This window comes from Melospiza melodia, chromosome 16, assembly GCF_035770615.1.
Source record: "Melospiza melodia melodia isolate bMelMel2 chromosome 16, bMelMel2.pri, whole genome shotgun sequence".
Taxonomy (NCBI): Eukaryota; Metazoa; Chordata; class Aves; order Passeriformes; family Passerellidae; genus Melospiza; species Melospiza melodia.
In genome coordinates, this window is record NC_086209.1 from 13,776,155 (window position 1) to 13,787,562 (window position 11,408).

At 54.4% G+C, this 11,408-nt stretch overlaps 1 protein-coding gene across 1 annotated transcript; it reads left to right on the forward strand.

Annotated features, from left to right (window-relative positions):
- Positions 1-8,566: 8,566 nt before the first annotated feature.
- Positions 8,567-9,910, forward strand: LOC134425905 (basic proline-rich protein-like). Its single transcript, XM_063170925.1, has one exon. It carries the CDS (start codon positions 8,567-8,569, stop codon positions 9,908-9,910), a length of 1,344 nt encoding a protein of 447 aa, XP_063026995.1.
- Positions 9,911-11,408: the final 1,498 nt, after the last annotated feature.

The window sequence follows — 11,408 nt, forward strand, 5'->3', positions numbered from 1 at the left end:
TTTTTTTTTACATTAGTGATATGCACAGATCTCCCAAACCAGCCCCGATGCAAGACCAGGCTCACCAAGAAGCAGCTGGGACAGCAGCTCAGGGGTGATGCTGGGGGCCAAGAGTGCCCAGCTGCTGGCCCCAGTGAGAGCTCTGCTATGGGGCTGCAGCTCATGGCTCACACAGGACATGCAAACAGGACACAGGAACTGCTGTTGGGGCTTGCAGGATCCCAAAACCAGCCAGAAAACAAGAGAATGGACCTGCACATCACCCTGAGAGCCAGCACACCCACAGTGCAGCCCCAGCCCCTGATGGGACACAGGCACAGCTGAGCTGATTCTCACTGCCAGTGGCTTCTGAACACATGGGAAAAGCAGAACAGAATCCCACAGCGGGAAGGAAGTGGAAGCAAAGCAAATCCTGCCCAACACAGATGCAGTTTCTAAGCCCAGGATCAGGAGAGTCCCTGAGGTCTTGTGCCACCACTCCAGGACATGCTGGGGGACAGTGGGTGCCCAGCTGAGCTCCACAAGCTGGTGTGGATCCACAGGGAAGGCATCTTCCCACTTCTTCCAAACTTCATTTAATGCTCCTGCTTGCAAAACTCCTTGGGTGCAGTCCAAGCACCAAGGACCTGTCCTGTCCCCATCTCACCTGTGCAGCTTCAAGGCCTCCCTGAAGGCACTGACTTATGACAGCCAATATAAAATAGGGATAAACGCAAGGAAAGGATCAGCCTGGATGGTGGCCCTGGATTTTTACAGCCCAGACGAGCAGCAGCTGCAGCTTCACCTCCCCACGCACACTTTCCGTGAGTCTCTCACGGCAGCAGGTCCGACGGGCGCCGCTTTGAGGCACCACGGGCACAGCAGCTGCACGAGGGGCTCTGAGCCCACAGGGCAGGGCACCCACACAGATCCACATCCCAGGGGTTCTGAGAGCTGCTGATCCCCGTGCTCTGCCGGCAGGCTCCCAGCAGCTGGAGCGCCAGCACTGCAACACAAACTGCCCAAGAGCGAGGAGCCACGAAAGGCAGCAGTGCAGCCCTGCCCGCAGCAGCACAGGCTCTAATTCCATTTTATCTGCTTGTCAGCACCTCCTAAAACAAGCCAGGCCCGTGTTTTAGTTGGAGAGTGAGGCGTAACTGGGTAAAAGAGATTTTTGGTACATAAAAATAATTCTGAGCAGGTCTGTTTACGACAGGGCTGCCTTGGGAATGGCCTGTGAGCAGAGCCAAGGCGAGGCAGCAATCAGGGTTAACACCAGGGTATTTTGCTGTATTTACTGCCCTAATAGAATTGCACAGGAAGGAGCAATGAATGACAAGCAATGCTCCCTCCATCCCCGCTGCTCACACGTGGGATTGGTGGTGGAAGAGCCACACTCTGCTGATGCAGCCCTAATTCTGTTCATTTTAAATTTTTCTTCAAAGCTAACCACTGCTTTTACTACAGATGAAGCACTTACCATGAAGCCTCCCCACAATAGAGGGTGAGCAGTCATCTCATTCTTCTTTCTTATGATAAAGAGAACTAAAACATTTTTAGCCAGTCAAGCTCTGTCATATGCTACTCTTGGGTTGAAGGATAAGGCTTAACATTTTTTGGCTATAGGGTCAATTTATAAGGCTTTCATCATCACCATTTTGTTTCAGCAGAAATTGGTCCTTTGAGGAAAGAAGTATTTGGAGGTTTGCATAAACTCAGAATGAAAGCAAAGACTAAATTCTTTTCCCGTCTTTTTACATCCTTTTTACTCCGTATCAATGAAAATCCGCATTTTTCACCAGTGAAACCAGTACACTTCTGTTGCTACAAAGGACTCTTTCTAGTAAGGAAATAAGAAGAGGAAAATGAAAAAGTGAGAAGCCCTGTGAGAGGCCAGTGCTGCCGCCTGTCTGAGGGCAGAGCAATGTCTGGAGTAGATGGGCAGGGCAAAGCTCCCATGTCCTGGGATGGTCCTTCCCCATCAGTCCCCAGTTCGTCCCACATCCCAGCTGGAAAGCTCCAAACTCAGCTGCAGGCAGCACCAGTTTGCAGCTGAAGGTCCATCAACCCCTCCAGCAGCCAACCTCAGCACAGGGATGCAGGCTGGGATCTCCAAGCCTCCTGCAGGGATTTGAGCACCCATCTCTGAGCACTGAAAATAAACACAAGTGGATGTTCTGGGAGCCAGTGCCACTTCCAAAACTGCTGCTTATTAAAGCACCAACAGGCACCTGCAGCATTGCTGGGTATGGGGAGGGACAAGGGAATGTACACAGAGGAGTGGTCTGGCCTTGGAGGAAGGAAGGGGGCTGTGGGTTCAGGGCAGGAAGATCTTAATTTTCTTTTCATTGCTGCAATGACTCTCTGGACAGGCAGGCAGGCTGACAAAGAGTGGCCTTTGAAGTCCCAAGAGATTTGTTCTTTGAAGCTTTCAATCTGTCCTGCCAGCCATTTGCTGTTGTTGCAGGGTACCTACCCAGGAAACAACCTGGGTGCTTCCTCCAGCAGAGAACAGCACAAGGATGGTACTTAGCACCAAAGAAACCATTTCCTTTTAAAAAAAAGTTTTAAAAAATATCACCTCAGCTCTGTATCACCAGAATAACAAAATGGTAATTTCCAATTTCCTCTTCTTTATCATTTTATATACCTATATATATAAGTGTAAAAAAGCATTGATGGTTTCCCCTTTGATTAAGTAGAGCAATTCTCTACATTTTATAAAATCCTTTGGCAAATGAATCTTAACCTTTACAAAGCAACACTTTGAGTGGGAAAGGTAATTAACCACAGAACTGGTGACTTATGACCTGGCTGCAGCCAGCACAGCAACTCAAATCCCTGGGTAGGTGTAAAAAGGCAAAAAGAATGAGGAATGTTATTGTGGTGCATTATCACAGGGATTGGATACAAAAGGCAGGTGCAGCACACAATCACTTCCTCAGCCAGCAGGTCCTGGTCAAGAGCTGGTTTGGATCTGGTCAACACTTGGTCCAGTGACCAATATCAGCAAATCAGAAACACTTATTCCTCTCTGTCAGCTATGATTTAAACCTAATTAACAGGTGGAAAAAAATTTTAAAATACTCAGATTTTTTGGACATGACTGTGATTACTTTGAAAAAAAAGTAACTTGGGAGCAACCAAAGATGATGGACAGTGAGTACACAGACCATGTGAAAAACTCACCAGTTAGAAATGCTTACCTGGCTGTACTGCACTGATTTAGATATGAACATGCTATTTAAAAACCCCTCTGAAGACCATCAACAGCAGAAGATACTTTTTAGAAAACAAGATAATTCAGAAGTATTAAGAATTATCTTAACAAGCTCCCCTTAAGAGAAAAACAAAGCACCCACGGGGTGCTCAGCAGGATAACCACTGATTACAGCTGGGAATAACCACACACAGCTTAAACAACAAAGTGTGGTGTGACAGGAAGGAGACTGAAATAATATGAAATATTCCCACTCTACAAAAATAGCCCAGGCACTGTGATGTTAGAAGCCCTCTGGAGTTTCCAGAACAAGAGTTGTCTCTTTCCACGACCAGCCCTCACGTCCCAGTGTACCTATTTATATACTTGCAGTGAAAAATCACCAGTGCTGACTCCTTTCTGACATCCCATGAACAGCCCCAGCCCTCAGCATCGATGTCCAACAACTTCTCGTGGGTTAAACTCCTTGTTTAAGAAGCAGAACAGCCATCCCTGCCGTGGCACAGCAGCACTGCACACACAGCCAGGGGGATTCCATCCTTTCCCTCCTCTGCTGGAGCACTGCACCCTCCAGTGCTTTCCGTGGGAGAAGGGGCTGCACAGAGCATCCCAAAGCAGATGGGAGAACCCCTGGCTTCAGCTTTCCCAAAGGCAGGGTCAGGGCAAGCCAAAAGGCACACCAGAAAAGCCCAAGATCCTGTGGATTCCCTCCTGGCAGGGAGCTGGAGATAAACCTCCACAGCTCCAAAAACAGAGTGGATGCCCCCACACTGCACAGCTCTGCACATCCCTCAGAGTTCAGACATCCAAAATACCCAAACCCACCATTCTCAGGCTGCTTTGCTGTGGAGTAGAGCTTGTTTGTGGGGTTTTTCTGAGCTTTTTCTGCCCTTCTGGGGTTCCACTGATCATTCAGAGCACCCAAACCCTCAGAATCAAGGACATCTCCTGAAAAAGCTCCCAAAGCAATGCTCTGGGCTTAAGACAAGGCAGTTCTGCTCAGTGCTGCTAGTATAAAAACGGGTCATTTGTTGCTTCATAACAGCAGCTTCGGCATTTTTAAACCTTTGGAAACCTAAGTCTTGACCCTGGGGCAGTGTAAAACAGGCTGTGGGCTGGGCACAGCTGTGAGCAAGGCTGGGAGACCTCAGAAAGGGGCTCTGCAAAGTGTGAAATCCAATAGTTTATCCTGCGGTAAGAGTTCATCCTCAGCAAGAGGAAAGGACACAGGAGCTCACAGGTAACACAGCTGCCTCCATGGGATTGCAGTGATGAGTTAATTCAGAACCAGACTCTGCTATCACATGGAGCCTCTTTTCACACCATTTCACTCCTCATCAGCCTTAGATATTTGCTCAGGGGCTAATAAGGAGCATTTTTGACTTCCAAATCCTGCAATTCCCATACCCTGCGGGTTAACCCCTCCTCACCATTCCACCCTCAGCCCTGGAGAGGCTCCACCACCCTGCTGTGCTCTCAAGGACCAGAGCCTGACAATAAAATCAACTTACTACCGAGCATAAGCACACAGAGGGCACAAGTTTGCAGAAGCTGCTCCCAGGAGCAGATCTCACTTCCCCCAGTGCCTGAGCTGGTTTACAACTGCAGGAACACTCAGCTGCCTTCCATATTTCAGCACTCTGAGCAGAGTCAGTGAAATCCACGCAAAGCACCCAAAGTGCACAGCAGGCTTGTCACCCAGAACAGACTGTGGAGACACTCAGCACAGCACCACACCTACGCTGCTGATGGAGCTCTCGCCCACAGGGACACACAGCAACCCCTCCCTCAGCAGCTCCAGCACCACCCTGCTCCCATGGGGGATCTGCCCACAGCTCAGCCTGCCCAGGGGGGCTTCAGGCGCCCTCTCAGGCTCTGGCCCACACACACTGTACACAGGGCTCAAAGCCCTGACCAGGGACACAGCCTGGGATGGCCCCACCAGCCCCTCACACTGAACAGCACTGGCTGTGCTGAGTGCTGGTGGCACAGAATTCCCTCCAGCACCACCCCACCAACACAGGCCTGCATCACCCCAAAACCACCAGTGAGACCCCATAAAGAGCTGGGTGCAGCTCAGTGCCTGCATCACCCCAAAACCACCAGTGAGACCCCATAAAGAGCTGGGTGCAGCTCAGTGCCTGCATCACCCCAAAACCACCAGTGAGACCCCATAAAGAGCTGGGTGCAGCTCAGTTTTAACAATACAAAGCCAGGCTTGGGGCATCTCCCAAGAGTGCACTAACACCACAGCAAACTTGAGCCTCATTCCCAGCACAGACACATCCCAGTGCCTTCCTGGTACACTGCTATGGTACACTGCAGTAAATCACAGTTATCATACATTCCAACCCATTGTTCCTCACTGTCACTACGTGGGGCAGCCAGAAGAGCTCTGTACTCAGGGAACAGCTTTTCCTCCTGTTTGCAGAGGGATTTGAAGCCCAGACTACAGCTTTCCAGGCACAAGGAAGATTACAACTCAGGCCCAGATTAAATGCTGGGGTAGAAAATCATCCAGAGCCACCAGCTGCAGGGACACCCCCAATAAGAGTTTCAAACAATAAAATATTGCTGTGATTGGCATGTTGCCTTCCCTGCTGCTCCCAGCCAGCCCCAGACCACATCTGGGCACGGGACACTGGGGACAGGCTTCCAGCAGGGACCCACAGTGCTATCAGCCCAGCTGGCCACAGTAAGCCAGACCAGCAATAAGAGTCTTTTGGATCCCACAGTGTTTTAGCTGAGGGAAAACAAGGGCGTTGAAAACTCACTGGTGCTGCCCACCCACTTCAGACCACATCTGCTTGTGCCAAGGCAACTGCAGCAGCCCCACGCTGCAGTGCTGGGGCACATCCACAAGTTTGGCTACACAACGCACATGTAACCAATTTTATGGGGGCAGGCTAGAAAAAACACCCAGAAATTCAAGAATACAACCAACCCCCTCAAGAGGTTGCCCATAGTAAACAAACCACTCAAAAAAGGCCAAAGCCCAACATTTAGCACAGGACAGCAATGCAGGAGCAGTCTCAACACCACCATGTCCATCAACCCTTGCACACCCACAGTTCAGCACCCTCCCTTTCCAAAGCCCCCAGGTCCCACCACTCCATCAGCAGAGACTCTCAGCTCTTATAATCAGCTTCTACAGCAGCTTCAGCTCCAGCCCCACAGTTCTGCCAGTCACAAACCACAGGGTCCCCACTCCCAAGGCAGCAATTCCAGATAGGATGCAGCTCCACTCCCAACTTCAAGGCTGAGAGAGTCAAAGAGCCAATAAAAAAATGAACATGACCATGGCTTAAGGGTGAGCACAGAGTGGACATCCTTCTGGCCTGGAGAGCAACATCCCCTTCCTAGCAAAGATTCTCCCTGAATTAGCAGCAGCAAGATGCTTCTTTAAAATCAAAGTAGAAGAGGTTGTGGGAGGCTGTGACCCACAATCAGCAAAAAAACTCCTTTAATTCTCACTTGTCTACTGCAACCACACTTAAAGAAATCCATTAAACACGAGTTTTATTTTTAAATCTTTTTATTGGTAAGTCCACCATAGTCACTGACACATTACAGGAACAAACCCCCAAAATGTGCTTCCCTGGACCACCACAAGTGTTCATGGAGTTTCCCTTCCACGTCGTATTTTGGGCTTTTTTGGTCTTTTTAAATGGTGGACAAACCTTAGCGTGGAAGTTTTCTTTCTTGGTGTCCCTTGAAGCTGTGGAGCCAGCAGAGGACTGTGAGAGCTCACAGTCCTGTGAGCAGGAGCAGTGACACAAGGCACGCTGTCAGCGATGAAGGTCTTGCGGTTTACAGATGGATACCGTGCAATTTTTCTCCTACTAAACTAATCAAAATTGCATCGTGATCCACCCGACAACAGCAAAACAGAGAGCTTGACCAACCTGGCAAACCTGGGGCAGCTCAGCCTGATGACAAGTCCTCCTTTCCTCCACAGGCCGGGACAAGTGCAATACTCTACACACAGCTACAAGTAATGCAACAAATCCCCACCCATGGAGAAATCAGTGCAAGGCATCTTCACATCTTCCATTTGAAATTAAAAAAAAAAATGGAGGGGCAGGGAGGTGAGGGCAGAAGAAAAATAAAAAAGCTTGAAAACCCATTATTCACCACAGATTCACCACCACCACAGTCAGTTTTGCATGGATTTGCACAGCAATTTTAGTAAGCTGGGATGCAAACCTGCAAAACTGACTGTAATCAGCACCATCTTCTCCAGCAATTGGCACTGGCTAGGATGCACTTTATCTAGCAGTACTGTAAGTGCCCACATTACAGTAGGTCCAATTCCAAGCTACCTGCACTATGAGCACTTTGATACTGCTAGGACAAAACTACTTCCTGAGCAATTGCCTTCAATGGAAAAAAAAACAACCTTTAACTAAACAGTAATTGCTGAGCCAAAGGCAGATGGATGCAGTTTCTCTGGATGTGCAGGCAGCAGCTTGTGCCAGAAGGAGCATTTAGGGCAGTAGATTCTACGCTACATCACTAACTGCACTAGATGCACCTTAACACAAGGACCATTTGCAGCATGGCTCTAACACAGCACAACAATCCTGGTTCCATCCGTGCCCTGCCACCATCATGGAATTGCCACAGTGATGCCAGAAGTGCTTAAACTGCAGTAGATCCTAAACTCTACCTGCACTGTAAGCACTTTTGCACAACTCGAGGCCCATCACCAGACACAAACTCTTCAATTTCAAGGTCTTGTTTCAGCACAGCTAAAGCATCACAGTAGCATCTTGACTGAAGCACAATACCTGCCAAGAGAGAAGACCAATATTAATGTTGCATAACACAGATATGGATTTGCTTCTCAATTTAGAAGAGATTTTTCTTATTAAAGCATAGAGAAGAAATAGGTCCCAGAGTTTTCAGAAGGCAGTTTAACTGAGGGCACACCACATGAGGAAAGGTTTGCATCTTGTTTTGCCATGAATTAAGGTAAAAATGGCTTCTTCCAGATTTTAGTGGCAGTTAAAATGCAAAGTATCAAAACATCCCAGTTTCCTGCTCTCATGTGTTACTGCAGCACGAGAGACATTTTAGTTGACCTTTCTCCTAGAGCTTTACCGAGGGTCTTGCATCACCAATCACCAAACATTTCCCCCCCAGTAGTGCAGGATAAGTTCTGACACATGATCCGCACCTCCGCATCGGATAATGGAGTATCTGTCCCGCAGTTGATGCGGGAGCTGCGGTGCGGCACAAAAGCGACGGACCCACCGCAACGGAGGAAGGAAACTTTCCTTATAATAAATTTCCATTTCCCTCCGGAGCCGCGCTGTCAGGACCCGGCCTTACAAACCTTCGGGGGTGGGAAGGCTCCGGTCGGGGATGCCCCGGGGCAGCGGGGCCGCCCCCCGAGGGGCTCTCCCCGAAGCGGAGCCGCTCCGGGTGCCGGTGGCCGTGAGGGGCCCCCAGCCCCGCGGGGCTTTATCTGCCCCGGGGCGCCGTTATCTCCCAGCACGGACCATCTGCTCGGGGGGGCGGGCACCGGCACTGCTCGGCCCTGCTCGCCACGTGCACGGCGTCCCCCTCGCCCGCTGCCACCGAGCATCCCCGGGGGTGCCACTCGGCGCTGGCACCGGCACTTGCAGAGGGGAGCGGCGGCCCCGTCCCGGGAGGGGTCCCGGGGCGCCCCGCCACGTGCTGCCCGCCCCGTCCGGGGCCGCGCGCGGCGGCGCGGCGGAACAATGCACGGTGGGAAATGCAGTCCTCCATTCAAAGCCCCAAAAACGCGCCAAGCCGCCCGCTCGCCCCCCCTCCGTGCCCGCCGCCACCGCCAGGGACCCCAGCCCGCCCCGCGGCCCCGGGACACCGGGGAGCCGCGAGCGCAGCGCCGAGTTGCACCGAGGGCGGCTCCGCAAGGCAGCGGGCGGCCCCTTTGTCCCGGCCCGACGGGGCAGCGCGGCCGCCTCCCGCCGCCGTGCCCGCTCCGGCTCCCCGCGGCCCCCCCGCCCGGTGCCGCCGTCCCGGCCCCCGCCCGGTCCTGCCTGCGCGGGGCCGCCGTGGGAGCGCGCGCGGGGATCTCGCGGAGCCCCGACGGCGGTAGCGGTGGCTCCGCCGAGCGCGTGGTGCGGCTCGCGCTCGACCGCCCCCTCCGCCCGCGCGCGCGCGCCGCCGGCCCGCCCCCCTCCGCACTACAACCCCCAGCGCGCCCCGCGCTCGCCGCGCATGCGCACCGCCGATCCACCACCCCCCCCCGCCGCCGCCATGTGCTCGCCGCGCGCGCGCCCCCTCCCCCTCGCCCCACGCGCACCAGCCACGCGGGGGCGGCGCGAGACACCCTCAGCCCCCCACAACACATACACACACCCCCCTCACGGCCCGGGGGAACACCCGGGGACCCCCAAAAACCAGCCCCGAGCCCCCCAGCCCCGGACCCACCACCCCGCACCGCCCCGAGTTTCGGCCTCTCCCGCCGCCGCCTCCCCGGTCCATTGTTGGTGCCGCGGAAGCCGCCGGCCGTGGACGGGGCGGGCGCGGGGGGCCCCGCGTTGCGGAGGAGCCGCGGGCCCGCGCGGGGCGAGCCCGGCGCACTCCTACAGGTGGGTGGCGGCCGCCCGAGCCCCGCACAGCGCTGCCGCCCCCGCGCTCCCCGCACCGAGCCCCGGCTCAGGGGTGCCCGTCCCGGTGCCCGTCCCCCAGCCCCGGGCAGCCCGCGCCGGCCGGCACTGATTGCGGCGGGGCTAGGGAAGGGTGCGGGGCAGAGAGAGAAAGAGAGAGAGAAAAAAAAGAGAAAAGCGATAAAATAAATAAAATAATAGAAGAGGCGTAAAGCGGGGAGTGCCCTTGGGCTCGCGCCGGTTTTGGGAAGGCGAAACAAAAAAAGGAGCGCGAAGGAGAGAGCAGGGAAAGGGGAAGATAAACACGGTACCTTAGAGCCGAGCTGAGCCCTGGAATAAAAAGGGTTTTACGAAAGTGGCGCGAAGACAATATCATGTGATCGGGCCAGGGCGGCTCCTCCCGCCCGGCCAGCCAAAAACGGGGAGAGGGATCGGGGGGAAGCGAGCACATCCGCTCCCCGCGCCATTAGCATAATTAATTGTGTCCTGCAGCTGCGGCCGCCGCTGCCCGGCCAATGGCAGCCGCCGCCCCCGGCCGCCCCTTCCTCCCGCGGGGGGACGGCGATGGAGGAGACCCCGGGCAGGGCCGGCACGGGGCGGGCCGGCCGCGGGGTTCGGCGGGGATGGGAGTGAGGGATCGAGAGTGAGGGATTTTGAGATCTTGGGGTGTGGGGGCTGCGCCCGTCCCTCGTGGAACCAGAGCCACCGCAGCCGCCACGGCCACGCGTGGCCGCAGTCGCTCAGGGCCACCAGCGCAGCGATGGGAGGAAATCTGGGCCGTTTTGGGGTGAAAAGCCCCGAAATGACGTGGCGGGTCCTGTCCCGGCCGAGCTGGGCTCTCACGGTGCTGCTGGCGGCTCTCGCCGTCCAGCCGCCATGGCCTCCCAGCACCTGAGCAGCCCAGAGGTGCATCCCGAGGGGTCCTGCGGCACCTGGAGCCCCCCGAGGGGTCTCCCCGCTCCCGGGCTGCTTGGGGACCCCAGCGCGGGGTGTTTGTCCTGCCCTGGCGGGCGGCCCTCGCAGGAATGCTAAAAATGTGCTAATTGTGCTCAGCCAGCGGCCACGGTTCCTCAGGGATTAGGAGTAATCATCTTTTTAAAAAGAATAAATAACCTAAAATCGATTGATAACGAATTGTGTTGCCCCACTTCCCCGGGCAGCCCTGCTCGGTTCGGCCAAAGAGCCCCAAAAGTGCCTCAGCTCACCCCGATCATCGGGATCTGAAGTCAGAACAAAATGTCCCCATGGAAACCGGGCAGTATCTATCGGGACTGCGTTCGCACACAACGAGAAAAGGGCTTTTGTGTCGTCGTCGTTCCCCCGCCGTATTTATTAGTGTTTAATTTCTTTATTCGGGCTCCGCGGCCCCGTTCCCGCAGGTCGGAGGGCGAGGCCGGCGAGGTGCAGCGCGTGTGAGGCCTCAGACAAAGCGGCCGAGCCCGGGCGCGGCCGGGGCCGGGGCAGGACGGGCGGGCTCCGCGCAGGCACTGCCGGCCACGGGCTCCTGCTGCTTTTCTTCCAGAAACTGCAATTTGTTTCTAAATCATAAGGGGAAAACCTCAGCCGGGTTGCTGTCTGCAAACTTTGGTGTTGTAGTGCCCGGGATTGAT

What these genes read in the sequence shown, in the direction of transcription:
- LOC134425905 (XM_063170925.1), top strand. Translation starts at nt 8,567, where the DNA reads ATGCCCCGGGGCAGCGGGGCCGCCCCCCGAGGGGCTCTCCCCGAAGCG.